The 19,622-nt window shown below is 40.9% G+C and overlaps 1 protein-coding gene across 7 annotated transcripts in view; it reads right to left on the reverse strand.

Moving 5' to 3' along the window:
* Positions 1-19,622, reverse strand: part of nrxn2b (neurexin 2b) — an 811,562-nt gene that overhangs the window by 484,148 nt on the left and 307,792 nt on the right. For all 7 annotated transcript variants that reach the window (XM_028038131.1, XM_028038134.1, XM_028038130.1 and 4 more), the window contains one exon: positions 7,650-7,951. In XM_028038131.1, coding sequence (XP_027893932.1) covers positions 7,650-7,951 — 302 coding nt within the window. The remainder of the gene's footprint in view (positions 1-7,649; positions 7,952-19,622) is intronic.

The following is a 19,622-nucleotide window of genomic DNA, read 5'->3' on the forward strand; positions in this document are numbered from 1 at the left end:
CAAATTTGTGATGATATGCAGCTTTCTATCAGATATTTTGCCTTTTTTTTTGGACTTTTCCATCATGTCACGCAAGACAGCAACCTGGTTAAAGTGTTGCCTTAAAATATCTCTACATATGCACCTCCGTTGAACTCAGACATTGTGAATGAGCCCATCTAAACTCTACATCAGTCTTGTTAAGCCAAGACAAAGGAGTGGCAACCTCAGTGTACGTATACGTACGTCCGTCTTCGAAGAGCGTAATAAAACCTGTGAGGCAGTGTAAAGTTTTCGTTGTTTAAAACATATGAAAACATTCGATTGATCCAGTCAATCGTGCGACTGAGGGGACAAAACGAGGTCCGAGTGGAAACTAGAAAGGACACGGCCGACTACAAAGCGGTCAGTTGGTGAGAGAACAAAAGACAGAAAAACGGGCTAATGGTAATCCGGAAAGGAAGCGGAAGACATCGAGATCAAGGATCCATCCCTCTCCGCAGTTAGCGAATAAGCTACTGACCCAGATCTGTGACACAATGGTAGTTGAGTCTTCAGGTTGTAAAGTCACATTGGGGATTTCAGAGAAAGCTCGCCTCTGTTCTGTGTAGCACAAAATCAAACCGCCGTCTCTTTTCCTGTTCTGCCCTGATCCTCCCACTGCTCTGATACTCTAAGTCTCATAGCAGCGCTGCGCTTCACTTCTCGCTCTCTGTTGTGCACACTGCTCCCTCCTCCTCCTCCAAACAGAAGTTAAAAAAATAAATAAATAAAAAAACACAGAAGTGCACATTTCATTCTTCATGCTGGCATAAGATTTGGGTTAGCTCTGACTGCAAAGCGGTGTCTTGTGGGGCTCCAAAGCCCACCGACAACAAAAAACGCTCTGCTAGGATCAAGCCAGTAATCATCAAGTTACAGAGTTGGCAAAAGAAAGAGAAGGAGAGGGAAGCATTTAGAGTGTTTTTTTTTAATCTTTCTGGCAGACTGAATAGAAGGAAATGAAAGAGCAATATCGCACATTGTAATAATCCCAACAAATCTTAGAATGTGATTAAGCTAATGATGCTAACGTAATGCAATAATCAAAGCAGGCACATGATTACACAGCATCTTTCACTCGCCTGCTTCGCTTTTTTAAACCTGCAGCACAAAAAAAACCACACAAAAAAAACAAAGATCCATTATGTTATTACTACTTTTTATCCAGTGAGATTTTATTTGCAAAATTACAAAGAAAAAATGCCAAAGTCCTTTAATGTTGAATCTCAACCACTTCAGAAAAGAACAGCAATGTACAGATGTTGGAAATGTGTCATGAATTTTTATGCCTTTGATCAAAATATTTTGTTCATCTGCTGCTGCCATAGATGAACAAAAAGATATCAGACATCTTTTTTTTTTCTCCTGTAGAACATATTTTCAGCCTCGAAGATGAGCAAAGGAAAATTCCAGAGAGATTTGAGATCAACAGCCGAATTTCTGTAATAAATGTAGACAGTAACTTTTTTTTTTTTTAATATAGGGAAGCTATCTACTAACTGTCAGCAAAAGATAACTAAATGATGTCATACATTAAAGGGCAAAGCTCTTGACATAAATACGTATGGCAGAATGAATAAATATTCAGAATATGGACATCAAAATGTGGAAAGAAATTGGGTTTCCTAAGAAAATACAGCCTGAAGGAATTTAAAAAGGATCTAATAACAAATTTTAGATCCTAATAACTCAAGTGTGAATTCTCCTTGTTCCCCAACGAGCTTGTCCAGATGTTTTGCACATGCAAAAGTTGTCATGTTTACTTTTGTAGCAAATATGGCAACTTGAAAAGATTCAAAAGATTGAATCTGAATGTTACACATAAATTAGGATGGGTGTGTCCAAACTGAGGGGTTGCATCCTTCGAATGATGTGGCCGGCTCTTCATCGAACATGAAGACAGGAAGTGAGCAGCTATGAAATTCCCAACGTTACCTCCGTCTACGTCCTGTCACCTAGCAACCTTACGGCGCAAATCACAAGCTTGTAGAGACAGAACTTAAAATCTTGCAGTACTTATTTGTTATTTATTATTAATTTAATTAAGAAACTAGTTGCTTTTTCGAATATTTACTATTTGAGCCATTTGTGCCATTGCACTAAAAGTTGAAAAGAGGAGCTTGGTTCATGCTTGACACATGAAAATTACACATAGAAAATAGACGTGACGACTGACAACGTTTGCAGCATTTATACTCAATGCTGTTCATCCCCACTGTACGCCATATTTTGTTAGACTCTAGGTGTCAGTATAGGGCGCCCACGGCAAGTGCACAACACTACGCAGCATGTTCAGAAGTGAAAAACACAACTATAACACAACATGGTAGTATTATTGTCATTATGGGCAGCAATAATTAAAACATCTATGTCTGCAAACCTCTGCCAAGACGGCTCTTGCTTGTCTGCCATTTTCTCCCCCCACACACTGAAAATGTTACTAATTACAAAATTTCAGAGGTTTAATGGGGGTAGGAGGTCGCCACGTGACTGAGGGGCGGGAGGTTACACAATTCTTTCTGTTTCTGTGTCTTATTCCACCTATTGTAATTATTATGGTGAGACGCACTTATGGCGCGTAGAATTTGGTCTGCACAGATGCCGTTCAGAGGACCGTAGTTGCTGAAATGATGTTTTTTTGACCGTTTCAAAACTGCAAAAAATTTCTATCACTTTAATTACTTTGGTTTAAAGTAATTTGTGCTCTCCAGCTGTAAAAAGCATAAAGTAGCTGAGCTCTATGTCTTCCATACGTTTTCTTGTGCACTGCTAGTCAGCTAGCTAAAAGATGGCTACAAATGTCTTTGTTTTTGTGCTCAAAACAAAGAAATATGATGTTTAAAAATACAATATTTCTGATGGTAAGTAAACAAGGAAGTTGGAAACCGAAGGAGCCTCAGTTGTCACTCATATTAAAGTAATGTTTGAAAACTACAGCTGGTAAGCTAGGGAGCGGTACACTGCTAGCTAGCAACCCAAAGTGCTAGCTTGATCGACAGACCAGCTAACACCAGCTTGAAATTCCCAACGTTTCAAGCTGGTGTAGAGAATAACAACACCAGCTTGTTATTCTCTATAAAGAGCAAAGCAGCATTGCTCTAAACAATTAGTTAGCTTGAAAATGACTTATGAACTGAATGTACTGCCTTTCCTAGTAAATCTACAAGGGTTCGCTTTTGTTGCTTTTCTGTTTTAAACAAAAGCAATGCTATCATTTCACATAGTTTGGTGAAAAGACTGTGATACAGCTGTGTTTCAGACTCACACCTGACATGGACATTAGCATCTGTGCCTCTGGCTTTCTCCTTTCTGCAGCTGTGTTTAGACAGCGTCCACATTCCCTCAGGAGAGCACGGCCCCTGCACCGTTGTCTCCAAGACGCCCGTGATGGCAAATCATGTCAGAGAGGCAAGAAGAAGAGGGGAGACAAGGAAGCCGTGGCTTGCTGTTTATGCTAACTGATGTGCCCTGTGAATTGTACAGGATGGGTGGGACTCTGCATGTGCCGCGGACAGGGACTTGTGCTGATAAAAAAGGTCAAGAGATGTGTGCTGGCCTGCCAGTCAGAGTATACCACAAGGACAAGCCTAACCCTGAGAGAAATCACTGAAAAAACACACTTGCAGTGCTGCAAGTGTCCACCAAGGGGAGCTCTGAGCTTGTAATCCTGCTACAAAGTAAGCCAAAGTAACTCCCACAAGCCCCCCTTTTTCTTTCTTCTGTGCTGGCAGAGAGTCCCTACCACCTCACCTAATTCTGTCTGCTTCATTTTATCCCGCACAAAGCTGACAAATGCATAGGTTATATAGAGAACCAGAGTGAATACACACACACACACACACGCACACACACACACCAGAAAACAAAGGAGGGACACTCCGAGGCTCTGCTTCGTTTTTGTTTTGTTTTGTTTAATTTTTGGGGGGGAGAGGTTGCTGATACCAAGATAGCTATTGATGATGTTGCAAGACGCTAGAATCCACTAAAACCTCAGGCGACATCCAACACTCTTCCTGCAAACTGCAGCTTCAGAAGGCATGCGGCAGGATTCAGCCGGCACAAGTTAGTCTGTTGTGCTAGTCTGGGATGCAAGGAGTGGATGATGTCACAGAAATGTTTCATTTGCCTGGAGCCTTTCTCTTCAGAAGGAGTCAATATGGGAACACAAACCATAAAGCAGCCTGTGGAGTTATATATATATATATATATATATATATATAAAAAGAAGCCCAAACAAAAATGCAGAAACTGGATAAAATGTAGATGTCTGAATTATCTCCACAGCTGTTTGTGAATAGCTGAAATCCACAAATACTAGAGATCCCCTCTAAAATAGTTTATAACTACTTATTTCAATAGTAATTTGTACTAATTTGCACAGTGGAAACCAGCTTGGTTCTACTACACATGATAGTATTTCTCAGGTGTTGAGGATACAGCCAATCAGTGCCAAAGGAGATAAGGGTGCACCTGGATTGGCTGAATCCTAGACACCAGCCAGTAGCATTTTAGCTAGCCTAGCTGTATATTTTTAGATGTGGTCTATGGACAATTTCACAAATACAGGAGGTGGACTTTACGCAAATATGGTAAAGGCACGTTCCACAGATAAGTCCATGAATATTGAAGCACAAAAAGGAGTCGACTGTTTAAACCATCTCCGGTCATTTTAAATTTAAAGACGCATGTCAATATCTTTTCTATTAAAAAATGGCCTAAGTGATTTTTTTTTTTGTCTAAATCATCTTCTGCCAAAAAAAGAGGTGGTGATTTTTATTTCTTTCTTTATTTTTTAACAAAAACACTTTCGGCAAAAAATGACTTGCGCCATTATTTTACAACGGTGACGATGTAATTTAGCTTTATTCGTTCCAGTTGTGTTTTTCACTCAGTCCTAAAACAACCTGTGAGTTTTCATTTTTCTGCTCTTCATTTTAATCATCACCTGTCTTGCTGTTTTGTTTCTGACATCATTTTTTTTTTTTGCTCCTGTAACGAGGCTGCTTCCGTAACGCCGGTGTGCAGAAGGCTTTCGTGAGGTTTAATAACTCGCAAGCTCTCATTGATCCGCCTTGCAGTAAACATGAGGTCAGAGGCGGTCGGCGCCATTGATACCCAACTTCCTGTGTCCCTCTGTGCCGACGGTGTAAATCTACAGAGCTCTATAAACTCCAGGACTGCCTGTTAAATCAATTACAACGATCCACTGGAGACTTTGGCTGCGGTGTGATTTAACAGAGTTCACCTGAACAACATGATATGGCTGGTTAACTCTGAGTCAACCCATGGACTAAGCATCCTGATCTGATGTCTGCAGAGGGATGTGAGTTGTGTCGGATTGTTTGTTTGGTTTTTTCCAGCGATTCAAGCAGTCGAGCTCTGTCTTTAGCGTCAAAACTTTAAAAAAAAAAAAGTATAATAAAGGTAAAGGCTTTGGTAAAGTCTCCGCTGTGTTACGTTTTTTCCTCATTAGCATCGCCAACAAAAACACAACCGAGTTTAAGGTCCAGAGCCCGACCGTCAGGCAGTGAGAAAGGCACCCGGATAAAGAGTGTGTTGTTTCAAGTGTATGTACTTGTGTGTCCCATTTGCCTAATGATCATTACGGTGCGGTTGGTGGTAGGTGGATTGTCTCATGCTGTAAATCCTTAAAATCGTGTTGGCTTCCCAAACTCATTAAGCCAGTCTCACTCTGCTGATCACACACAGCTCCACATTTGACCCCAGCTGTGTGTGTGTTGTGTGTGCTTCTTGGATGCTGGTTTAGAGATGGGGTGAGTGTGTGGGCTCCTCAGTTATACCATAATTCACTTTATTTCCTGGCATGAAAGGCAAAAAGATGTATCTGAAGATGTGCAGTACAGACCAAAAGTTTGGACACACCTTTTAATTCAATGAGTTTCCTTTATTTTCATGACTATTGACATTGTAGATTCATCAAAACTATGAATAACACATGTGGAAATATGCACTAAACAAAAAAGTGTAAAACAACTGAAAATACCCCTTATATTCTAGTTTCTTCAAAGTAACAACCTTTTGCTGTGATTACTGCTTTGCACACACTCTGCATTTTCTTGATGAGCTTCAAGAGGTCGTCACCTGAAATGGTTTTCACTTCATAGGTCAACCTGCCCTGTCAGGTTAATAAGTGGGATTTATTGCCTTATAAATAGTCATGAAAATAAAGAAAACCCATTGAATTAGAAGGTGTGTCCAAACTTTTGGTCTGTACTGTATTTCCTGTCTATATTGTTGTGCAAGAGTTTGAAAACGAGAAAGAAACATAAAAGAATTAGCCTTTTAATTTAACAGATGCTCTTGGTTTCTTTCTTTTTTTATCACCTTGGCAGTGTTGGAGGATTTCTCGAGTTGCTGAAAGTAACTTCCTGATTATGTTTCTTCACCCCCCAGAGACCCAAAACGAGCTGATCCACCTGCTTTGTGGGAATGCATTCACATTAGAGCTTTTTTGTTTTGTTTTGCATTCCACGCTGCTCAGAATTCCCAATTATTAGTACCGACAAGCCATTCATTCCAATTACACTTAAGAGGAAAAATGTGCAGAAGTAAGCATGGCACGTGGAAGTGAAATTGATCGTACCTCGCCGCTGGTATCTGCAGCTGCCAATTGATGACTGGCTGCGTATGGACAGGGTCCGGCCGGCACTCGGAGAAAGCACTTTAGGTTTTGTTGTGCATTTGCAAACGAGCCGCCACGGATAAATACACGACGTTTCACACAGATTACAGAACATTTCGCCAGCCCGGGTAAAGACACTGGGGTGTGACGAAGTTTGAGGTGAAACATTGGCTTCGCCGATGAACTAGGCTGGACTTCAAGCGTGCATGTCTGAGCATATGTGCATAAAAAAAGGGCAGAACACTTATGTTTACCGTTTCTTTTTACAATCCTAAAATGAATAAATTCATCTTTGGTTTTGTATCAATTAGGCCTGTCGCCGTAACAAAATTTACTGGACTCAAAGTTATTGTGATAAACGATAATATTGTTGTTTTGAGAGCGATTACCTCAATGCAATGGCAACAGCATAATAATAATTCAGCAATACATTCTCAAAGATCAATAAACTTTCATTTCTGATGAACATTTAACACTGGAACTGGAAGACATTTTAAATAACCCAAATAAGTAAACGAAACAACAAATAAAATCAATTTTGAAGTGTCTGTAAAAAAAATTATCCTCAAAGAAATGGGCTAGTTAAGATCAAAACAGTTTTGCCAGCCAGTTTTTGTCAGAAAGTGAAAAACGATAAATCAGAAAGAATATTATTGAGCTTGTTTTAATTCATCACGCAATGAATTGATTTATTGCTTATTGCGAGTATCGATTCAGCTGCAGCTCAAGTGATGTAACTATTTCCCTTTTGAATGATGGTGAGGTGGATCTTTGGTCATTGCGTCAAAGGCGAAGGGAAAAAAGTTCAACTTTCACCTAGAAAAAAAGAGAAACTTCAGAGATTACATTGAGGGAAAACAAACATATGGGACATGAGCAGAGTAAAGCGGGATCTTCTGGTTTTCTCCAAACACAACCCTACAGAAACGAGGAGGAAGTGGCAGACAGAGGAACCACCTTGACAGCACCACCGTGAGCCTCTTACCTGGCGCAGGTTGCGTGTGACGCGCACGTCATGCCAGGCGTTGTCGTTGAACTTGCCGTTGACTGGCTCGACCAGGGCCTCGAAGGCCCCGGAGCCCAGGTTGATGACCAGCCAGACGGCGCCGCTCTTCAGGGACAAGTTCACGTAGTCTGCCGACTTCCCGGTGTGCAGCATGAGGCCGTTGCGTTGCAGCGTTCGGAAGGAGAGCGTTATTTCGTCAGTGCTGCTCTGGATGGGGGTCAGGGACAGGTCGTAGCAGAAGAACTCGTTGCCCTTGAAGGTGGCGACGGACTCTTCCTTGCCTTCAGAGAGAACACACACACAGAAAGAGAGGAAAAACTCATAAATCAAAAGGGGAGAAGATGAACAAACCTCTTCGTGTGAAAGTATTCACACTCCATAAAATTATTTAATGTTTTGTGACGGACCATTTAAACATAAACTACCTAGCCCCAAAAAAGAAGTTGCCACCCGCACAAGCTTGAAAGATGGCACCAAGTAATTTAACCCCAACTGATGCAAGGAGTACCTTCTCATTTCTTAACAACCATGTCAGAAGATGCATGCCACAGTCATGGAAAAGATGGTGGAAAGTCTAAGAAGAGAACTTAGGAGATTGGAGGAACTACTGAAATCTGGTTAAGAACACCCAGACACGTTAAGAAAAAGTGCGCCACCATCGTCTTCAATGAGGAGGAAATGTGACCGGGAGAAAGTCCTGACTGATTGTGATCGGGGAAAAACTTTAATGTTTAGTGAAATCATAGCAGAAAAAAGAACACCAGTAGAACTTCAAGGCTTTATTAGTGGAAGAAAGAGGATTTCTTAACCCATAATGCGAAGGGAATTCAAGGGACTGTGATTGAACAGCTGTGTAGCCATAAGAAAACCACTAATCAGTGAAGCCAACAAGAGAAGAAGATTGGACTGTTGAGCAAAGTGATCTATTGAGTTCAGATTGACCTTTTTCCACAGTGATGGGCACATCATAGTTAGAAGAGAGACAGTTGAACTGATGTACCCATCATGCCTAGCGTCTACTGGACTTGGCAGTAGACAAGTACTGACCTCTATGTCCAGCAACATTGAGGTTCAACGACAACTTAAACATCCCGAATGTTCAGATTATTCCATCAGTGGATTGTTTCTTCCCTAATGAGACGTTCACATTCCAAGATGACAACGCCAGGATTCATCAGTGAACATGAGACATCATTTTCACACTTTGACTGACCTCCAAAGAGTCTGGACCTTTGCCCCACTGAGACTCTCCTGAATGTCTGGAGAAGGCTTTGTGCTGTGGTCAGATTCTCTGTTCATCATCAATACTAGATATTGGTGGAAAATGTACAAAACGACAGACAGAAACCAATCTTGTAACGTTGCAGAAACGTATGGTGTGTGTGCTGTAATCAAAGCCAGAGACAGCAGAACTTTCTCCTGGCCAGGCATTGTATATAGTGCGGTGTGCACTTTTCAGAATTTCACATGTGCATAAATAAACATTTTATGTACCCTTTCCATTTACATTCTCGTGCGCTTAAATCAAATCCAAAGCCACCAACAGCATTTCAGTAGTTGACTAATTAATAAATAAACCCATGAGTGTGAGCAATTTAATCTCATAAATACAGAAAACCGAAACATAGAGACTGGGAACACATAGCAGTGGTCAGGAGGAGAAAAGATGTGTTGAAGTGAAGTGGGGCGCCGCTTGTTCCAACATTTGAAAACTGAAGGAATATGGCACAACTGCAAAGCTGCAAATGGCCCTGCGCCAAAAACTGACAGGCCAGGCAAGAAGAGCATTTTTAACCCAACTATTAGTCATGCACTCCACAGAATTGGCCCCTGTAGAAGAGCAGCAACTAGTAAGGCACTGTTGATAGAAATATACAGTTTTCTGTAAGTCACCAAGAGAAAACGGCAAAAATGATCTTTTGACCTGCATGTAAAACTGCATGTGGGGAGAATTACTAACGCGTCACGACCCCATGAACACACCGTCATGCGGCGTTGGGTATTCTCTTCAGAAGGGATGCTGAAAGTACAAACACATGCTCACCACGTTGATTATCCTTTGGAAGAAACGGAAAGGAAACCATGTATCATTTTTCTTCAATTTTACAATAATCCACAACTTTGTGCTAGTCCATCACGGCGGATAAAAACAGGTGCTGACATCTCTGCTGAAGCCTGCCAGCCTGTATACGGCACATGGCCCCCTTCCACTGCATTAGGCTTCATTCACACACTAACAGTCAAAACAGGCAGCTTGCACAGTGGGCACATGTCAGGCATCAGACTAACAGCAGCCAGGGAGAACTTTGTGTATGCATCTGTCAAAAACAGAACACACACCTGCAGCTATCGCCGCGCAGACAGCGGGGCCTTCGAGAGCGTTCGCAACGGTGAAAACTCAATCTCGCTCGACAAAAGTAGAAACGGTGAGCTCAACTGGCGCGAGGAGAAAGCGCCACTCGTCTAATTCTACAACACTTTCTTTGATTGCTTCCATTTATTTGCTGTTGTCGTTATTCTTTCAGCTGTTAGATACTCAACCTGGGGGCTGGACGATATGGCGGAAAAATGTATTATGATATAAGCGTTTAAAATCAGACAATATATATATAATTATGGATAGGTTTTAAATATCTGAAACTTGGCCAAACTGGTGGCGCGACCTTTCCTCTTTTATCTACAGCTTTCACTTCGCACCGCTGTTTTCTATTTATTTTTAAGCAGCTATGATGAAAACCTGAAACTGCTGCTGCACAAGCTACTCAACAAGTTGTTGCTAGGTAACCAAATAGTGAGTGAGTTGATGCCGCAATGAGCAGTTGAGCGGCTCAAATCGTTTTCTCCGCCTACATCCCCTAGAATGCTGTGCAGTTCTGGATGGGAGTTCAGTGAATATTCTATCAGATGTGTTATGTATTGATTTTGAGCATGTTTTTATTATAATATATGTTATTGGTCTATTACGTACAACTCAACATGCTGAGAAATGTTTGGAATCCTTTTTATATTTCCTTAGATTGGAGGTTAATAATGCCAGCTTAGCAACATCAAGTAACTTCAATATCAAAAAACAACTTAACTCTGACAGAGAGAATGGCACTGTCGTCTTTTTAGCTGTGAATATGACAGTTGAAAGTATTTTACCAACATTTTCTTTTCTAATTTAAATTGGCAGGGATTTTCTTCCTTATCTTTCTTGTTTATTTTATGCCTGTGGTTTCAACCTCTACATCTTTCTGTAAAACACTTTGAACAAAGCTCAAAAAGGTTTTTGCTATGGTATATTATGATGTTCAAACTTCTATGAACCAACTTTTATCATAGTTTGAAAATAAAGCCAAAACAGACAAAATTCTGCCAGGTAAAGCTGGCTAGGAAGTGTAATTTAGAATCATCTCTGGGCACTGAAAACAAAATATAGAACAAAAAAGCTCTTTGGGGAAAGGACGGATGCTGCCAGCGCCAGCAAAAAGCCTCAACTCCCTCTGCAGTCAACAATTGCATGAGCAATAACTTAAAGATGCATTGGAGTTGCTGTGTCTCTGTGAAGTTCCACATTTTTGGACTCCCTGGAGGAGGACACATGGATGATCCAGCCTCAGGTAATAAAGTTTGGGGCTGAAATAGGAGGGAAACGGGACGACCCCCCCAAAAAAATAAAACACCCAGGAAGACTCGGATTGGTGCACCGCCAAATCTAGTTTATTCTCAGGCTCTATTACAACAAAATGACTTTAAGAGTCCTGGGTGCATTGCCTTGGGGAAACAGGCTGGGCCAATTTAAGGTCTTCACACTGCAAGCCAAATCTCATGAGCGAATATGTTTACCACTCAAGCAATCACAGGTCAAAGGGCAAGTGGGGCAGGGAAGGAAAAACAGCCATCCTGTAAACCTCGGAGTGAGAATATGGCGTAACCTTTTCATACATGGAGGTTTAAAGCAGAGATAGAAAACGCTGCGCAATTTCGTCTAGAATATAAGTGCCTCTCAGAAGGCGTAAGTGTTAAGTGACACGCTAACTGCTGTACTTTGGAAACATTTAAGTCTGACACAGCTCAAATACGAGCGCATAATATGGGTGGATACGCTCACAAAAAAACTAAACATCTCTGGGATGAAGGCAGGAAGTGAGGGACAAATGGCATCCAGACAGAAAAAGCTACTTAAAAAAAAAGAGCACTTTGGCACGAATCAAAATTTACAGCAATCTGAACTGAAGTGTGAATTGTCATAAAAAAAAGAAAAAAAGGGGCATCAAAGGAGAGAGGAAATGACATGGGGAGGGGGAAAAAAATGACACAAAAAGCAAATCCCCTAAGAGCAGCATCTTGGCGGCGCCTCCGTTGCTGATGTAGGAAGAACAAAAGCGTAGGAAATGGACCACGGCAAGCATTTTCAATTATGTACTAAGTTGGCCCCCCTTCAGCTCCCACCACCGCCATACACACACACACACACACGCACACACACACACGCCCCCACCCAGAGGAGGCTGTTAACGGTAAGCAACAAACAGCTTGTGATTGCTTCCATGAGCTCAGCGAGAGTGAGCCCCATGCAGTGGGGGTGGAGGGTGAGGGGGGGGGGGGGAGAGAAGCAAACAAGAAACTTTCTTTTGTTTATGTCTTTTTAATGAACAGAAGGCTGAGAGGAGGAGATAAAGCCGGAGAGGACCGGTGAGTGACGGAGGCGGTGGGACTGTTCATAGCAAGCAACAGTCAGTCCAGTGACGACGCCGCTGCAGCTCTTCTATAAACTAGATAAACTAGCCTCACACAAACATGTGAAGCCGTCCGACTTTGGAGTCAGACGTTGAAAGCACAGACTGCGTTTAGCAGCGCTGTGGAAAGGGGTTTGACTTCCTGTTTAGTTTTTTGCTTTCTTTTCTTTTTTTTTTGTTGCACAGTTGTTTCAGATCCAGCTGTCCATCTTCTACACCTTTATGTCCAAGCAGGGTTGCCGTAATGCTGTTATGTCATAATTCATATAGTTAACTAAAACTAACCATGCAATGAGAACATTTTCGTTCACTGAAATAAAAATTTTTCCCCATTAATTCCCAACTACCTGAAACTATATTTTGGGTTTATAGACATGAAGTCACAGATGCAACAACCTTCACTTTCATGTTTATGAATCCATTTATTCGCCTTTCGAACTGTTGAGAAATGATTTTTTTTCTTGCGCTAGTCTGCAAAATGGCGACAGCAAAAGTTGGGAGAAAACACCAGAGTCAGTTGGTTGATCAACAATTGAATAGACTTTTTGAAAATGGCATATTAATACCCAATCAGTGTATACATAAACACAATACAATGCCTTGATCTTTTTGAATTCTGCACCTAAAAATGAACCAAAGTGTGAAAAAACTAAAACTACAACTATAAGTAATATAAACTACACTAAAACTAACCAATATTTAACTAGTAATAGCTAAAACAAAATAGCAAACACACTATAAAAACTAATTAACAGCATCTGAATTAGACAAAAAGTCACAATGAAATAAAAGCTGTAATGAAAAACTCAAAACTACTAGAACCCTGGTAATAATGCCGCAATACGTAACAATGTAATAAAATCGGGCTTTAAAATATAACAAAACATAATGAAAACCATGTGACGTAATAAGAAACACAAAGTGTAATTAAATCCTTGAAGTTGTTTTGAATTGTTTTGCCTTGAACAACATGTAGGATAATACAGAGGGTTCTGACTACGAGTCTGAGAAGGTGACTAAATGAACAAAGGCTCAGCATTTATTCACCAAAGTTTCAGTTTAAGTTGTGATGATTAATCACATAATCACTTCTAAATAAGGAGGTAATGTTATTGCATTATGTGGTGGAAAGTATTTCAAAAAAATAGTAAAGAAAAAAGAAAAGCAATCAATTCCTGCACAGCAATTCTCATTGATAGTAATTACAAAGCCAAACTTGAAGGCAACTCCTTTTTTTCATACACAAGCAGTTGTTTTCCCCTTAACAGGAACAAACAATCATTTGAAAATAGCTTTTTGCATTTATTCAGGTTAGAATGGTAAGATATTAATATTTGTTTGATGATGTCAAACGTTCATGGTTCTGGAAAATGCAGAAAATGAGAAATATGCCATCAATCAAACCCTGCTTCACACCACTGTAAGATACACTGTCCTATCTCTGTGAAGTTATTTCATTTATCTTCTTTGCACTAGAGGTAATCTGCAATCCCCCTTTGCACAGCAGTACACAGAAAAATCCCACAAGTATTTTTTTTCCCGTCCAACACGCGCAAACTATTTTAAATAATGTCTTATTCGTCTTCGTCTCAGAGACCACTTCAGATTCCATGAATGCAGGCCCGTCACCGTACATCTGTTTCCCCTCTTTCCTCTGGTGCCCATAGCTCACTCATCCTCCTTCTCCCACGGCAGCCCTCCTGTGATAACACACGCGCGCGCACACACACACACTTGGGGTATACATTTTTCACTTAGATCAAATCTGTTTCTGAAGAAAGCCCGTGAGCAGACTGTCTAACCAGAACAAAGATGAGACACAGCACAGACTAAAGTGCTGTCAAGGTCTCAATTAACCTCAAAGGAAGCTCTGTGCACTGTTCAGAGATGATTCATTTGAAAGTTAGCCACCCGTAACAGCATCTTTATTATTAATTAAAACCTGAACTCTCCCTTTGAGTTTGTTTGACAGACCTTTGGCACTTAGTACCGTTCAGCAGAAAAATGATACCGCTTCGCTTTCAGGCGACGCAACCAACAGCTGTTCCAAAGATCAACAAATGTATTGAAACAACTTCCGGGTGAGAGATGAAAACACCAAGAAAGTGAAAATCTCACTTTTGCTACTTTAAGCTGCGGTTCTGCTAGTGAGTATGCAGCTGAGCCTGTGAGTGTCTGAGGCCATAATTCTCAATCAGATAAAGGTGGATTACACCTTCTTGGTTGGAGGAGGTCTCTCTTTTAAGTGAAGGAGGTTGGGTGTTACATTCTTGACTGACAGACAGACTTAGTCTCATAATGAATGATAAATGAATGATAAATGAATGAGTTAGGGCTTTGTCCTACAAACTTCATGCAGAAAGACACCAGGAAGTACTTGCGGCAAAGCAACTGCGTTATTAAGTCCAAAAGAGTCGGCTGTCAGTAATTAATACTCCGTGAGCTCTTTCTGCTTCCATCTCCAGAGGACATCCCACCCAGAGGAGAACCCAGAAATAATCCCTTCTATCGGGGATCGCTTTGGTCCCCTCCGAATAATCTAGAAGGTGTCAGCTTGGATGGACAGATGGATATAAAGACTACAGAAATAAAACTTTAAGTTACAGGAGAAACCAAGAAGCAGACGCCACCTTTGGTACCATTAGAGGCCAGCTGTTAGTTGTAGCATTCTCACATTCCGTAGAAGTCATTTTCATTGTGCCTATCACTTTGCCACCATCTTTTGTTTGTACTCGGACACCCTGGTTGCTACACAAACATTTTAAGAGAGTAAAACAGCCTCCTAAGAGTTTCTGTAATCAAGCGTTGTGCCCTAATGATCTTAGTAATCTACTCTGACAAGGCAACAAGACTACTGAAGCACTACATCTATCTTACCAAACTTTTCTTTGAAAAGGTTTGGTAAGATAGGTGCTGCTTTCAGGGGCCTGAGCAGGCACCTGGTGGCCAGAGTGAAACAACTCCACCTCAACCTGCACAGGGGGGATATAATACTGAGGATTGGGGGAGGTTCTCTCCTTGTGCCTCTTTGGCCTTAGGCCTATTGCCCCCATGCTTTGCTGTCAACCTACCTCCATGTTTAGCGGATAGATGTGGGGGAATGCCTCGTGGCCACCTCCTAGGGATTGCTGCCATTTCCAGGAGCCGAGGTTTCCCGCCCCTTGCTGTTCTTCAGTAGTAAATGCTATAAGATTTATGTCCTTCGCCAACCTAACAGCTTCTTGTCACTTCCAGGTGACAAATTAGCACACATATCTACTGCAAACACACACACACAAGTTCATATTTTTACCAATATTAGGACTTTGTATTGACTTCCAATCATTTTAGTAACTGCATTTATGCCTAATCAAAGCATTTACCCTGACCAAACCATTATCAGTATATGCCTAACCTTAACCAAACTTTATTCACTCCATACCTCTAAACCTAACCCCTAGCCCTACAAATAGTGACTGGGCTTTGGCCCCAATAAAGCCCACCGAGATGAAGTATACTAAATATGCCTGAGAATATTACTACATGTAGTATAGTTATTCTACACTACATGAAGTATACTCATGTAGTGTAGAATAACTACATGAGTACACACACACACACACACATACTACAAACAGACTCCACCTCAGACAGCCATACACTCTCTTTTACATGCCCATGTAAAAATGTACATTATACAGAAGGCTGAAGGTCATATCAACACTGGTTCAACATAATTCAACCCGTCTACTTTGATTACAGGGGCAAGCCTCATTTAATAAAATCAATTATGCAATTAGGACACTATCCCGAGATATCGCTTTTATAGAGAAATAAAAAGCTCTGGCACATGTCCGCAATCGGCTCCCTCATACGGTATGCCGAGGCATGAAGACAATACATAAAGTTACGCAACATCTTTTTACATCTGTAACTAAGAGTAAAACTAAAACTTAAACTGGTAAAATCTAGTTTACAACCCTTTTGTTCCCCCCACTGTTCCTATTTTTTTCAAGCTAAGTTTAAAATCACTTCTAATTGCCTAAGAGTGACATCCCTTTTATTTTAAAAGGAATACGCTAATCATTAGCAAATGTTGCAATTACCACATCCATACAACATCAAATCAGTTACTTTCAGACCAATGAAGGTCCATCTTACAGTAAAACTCCTCCCTTTCTCCTCCTTTTCACTCCAGTCAGCCTTCTCAGACAAAAGATGTTACTAACTTTGACCTTTGCCACATCTGTCATGAGGGTGCCACCAACAATAAGCTCAAGGCTACACTAAAGACATTGTGTCAAGCGGCGTGTCTCCTGCACTCTGTGTGCGAGAGGTAAAGCGGGTGGGAGAAAACTAATCTCCCACAGAGATTAGAAAGAACAGAATAGCCAGCTCAGTAGAATTCCCGCCTTAGACTTGGACTCGTACACCGACTCCCCGCCCACACACGGCACGCAAAAAGTATTGACGCCGCTGTCAGAGATTCACTTGCAAGCCAAGAGAGACGGTGAGTGTGAGACTGAATAAATATGCTACAATTCCTGGCTGCCATGAAAAAGCCAGAGTTTCTACTTTGTCCGGCCAGAATAACTAGAGAGACAACAAACATGAGAAGCTCTATTCCAAGCATGAGTCGACAGATAATGAACCTTCCCACAAGTTGCAGCCAATTGGATGACGTATCATGAATCATAAGATCATTTCGGTGAAGGCGAAACAAATAAAGATCAAGAGAAGGCAAACCGTCGCCACACGTGTGCGTTTGTAGGAAAAGGATCCTAAACCTAGATGACCACACGCTGGCAAAACTGCTCGTCACAACACATTACCTCGCCGAGCTCTCTCAAACACACGCACACCCACCCACGTGTGCACGCACAGTCACCCTCTATTAGCTTTCAATGACTGCCGTCCACCCTGCAGAGAGCGTATCTGACAGATTTGGAAAAAAGCTTCAACAGCAAGATGAGAGAGCGTGGAAAGAAATGCAAGGGCTATTTGAAAGCTTAGCTGCTGCCTCATGAATCAAACAGGCCTGCTGGGTCCACAGGCGGCGGCTAGATTCCTGCGCCTTCTGCAAAGCTCCTGCAAAAGGAATGTCGTTTCCTTGTACGCTTTTCAAGTACTAGCTATGTTGTGAGTGTGTAAGTTGTGTATGTTAAAAAAAACAACAACAACAACAAAAATCAAACACCAAACAAGTCCCAATAGGGCACAAAAGATTATTCATCCACATAACACATTTTGATCTTATGGAATCAAAATGGAAAGGAAAGTAAAGGCAGCACTGAGGGCTGAGACAGTGGGTTTGGAAAAGTTTCGTAGTCATAGCTAGGGTGCAAACAAACTGCAGAGGCGGAATGATATACTGTTTCCTCCCTCAGTCTCAGTAGGTTCGGTATTGATTACGTTTGCTGTCTTTCTTCAACTTTCAGTTGTCTTTCACAAAAACATCTAAAGTACTTTAAGCCAGGGCAAAAAGCCAATGAACCAAGACTTTTTGACTGATATAATTGACCTCTAAATGCAATAAAGAGGACCTCTTGAGTATTCACAGATTCACCTATTTGCTCATTGTTCTGTGAAACGTAACTCCAAATTATCCACCTGTATGATTTTTTGGACACGGCGACTGAGACGGATGGGTTTCGATTCGCAAAAAACCCATCGCCAATCGATTATTTATCTAAAATAATCTAAAGTTAACTAGCCAATCCAGAAGCACTATTCATTTTCCTTGGCGCTGTTTGGCTGTACCCCCAAGAGCGGATAAAAGGAAAACTGAAGAAGTTAGCTTCTGCAGTACGGCTAACATGGTTCCCACTTTACGGATTAATACATATTAGGATATATTTTGTGTTTTTACAAACAATTTTTACAGGTACAGATTTTAGCTATTTGTGGGCAAGAGCATAGATAAGGAAGGCTGTACTGGAGATATCAGCCTGTACGGTTGTGCCAAGACAGTTTCTACTGTGCGTATTAATGCATTAAAATAGGTTGTTATAGGCATTTTTAAGTGAATCTCAAATATTTGCAGCTGTGGTACCTAAATCCTGTGAATACCGGGGGTCCACTGTCTATGGCTTATCATATGATATAACAACAACACCAAATGAAATGAGAAAAAAAAAAATCTAATTTTGCAAGGAAAACCGTGTAAGTAAAACGTAAAATGTGGTTTCTGAGCCATCTGTTGTAGCTGTGTTTCTCTAAACACATGTGAAAGCATGAAATATATTCTCAGCGCCCGGTTTAAGAAACACATTTGGAAGTTCAAAGACTTGCCAAACATCATTCTGCAATAATATATCACCACATCATCCTGAACACAAGCCGTTGTGAGAACTTCCCAGGGCATTTATGCAGTTCTGCATTAGAATTTAACAAACAGAAATGTTTGCTACAAACTGATGAAGTCAAAAGTGCATGCAGGCATGCATATAATCAAGCAGGTAATAATTACAATAATTATATCTTGTGATGAGAAAACTGCTATTTTCTAATGTATTTGTTGGTTCTTGCCAAAGTTAAGCATGTCCTGTGACTGCTTAGCTTCATCGACTCAAACCCAGGAACAACGTTCCATCTACAAATCCTCTTCACTGCTCCTCTTCCTCTTTACAGAGGGTGATTACTGCACATATTGACCTAAAGGCTGAATGTGAACCTTAAATGAAAGAGCTATAATTTTAAATCTGGGCAGTCAATTTACTTGGAGCTATTGTTCTGGTGACATGCAAAATCTGTTGTCTCGCGTGATTGTTGCAACAACAGGTTGTTTCTTCATATCTGATGGATGCTATCAGGAGGAAAAAGTAAGAAATCTACATGGCCTGTGATATTTTAAATAAGAATATCACGCCTTAAGTTAAGACATAAGGTCTAAGGGTCGCAGCAGACAGATGAAAAGGTACAGAACCTTCCAATGACCTTTCCTCCCTTAATTCAATAAAGCTCAGTTCCAAAAAAATACATAATTACAACATTTCTTTTCAATATTATTTAATCCTTGCGAAATGACAAAAATGTTTCTAGATGGGAAATAAATTACAAAACTCAAAAATTGAATTTTCAGAGTCCCTGGCAAGAGGAGAATCATTAAGATAACGTTTTACTCCTTCACCTTCAGCTGCTGCTCAAGGTCACATTTATGGTGTTTGGCTGTTTAATGTAATCCTTTATGTCATTATGTTGATTGACAGAAGTTAAAGGTAGTGCGACCGATGGGGATACAACGAAGACAAAC

The sequence above is a fragment of the Xiphophorus couchianus genome, chromosome 14 (assembly GCF_001444195.1).
Source record: "Xiphophorus couchianus chromosome 14, X_couchianus-1.0, whole genome shotgun sequence".
NCBI lineage: Eukaryota > Metazoa > Chordata > Actinopteri > Cyprinodontiformes > Poeciliidae > Xiphophorus > Xiphophorus couchianus.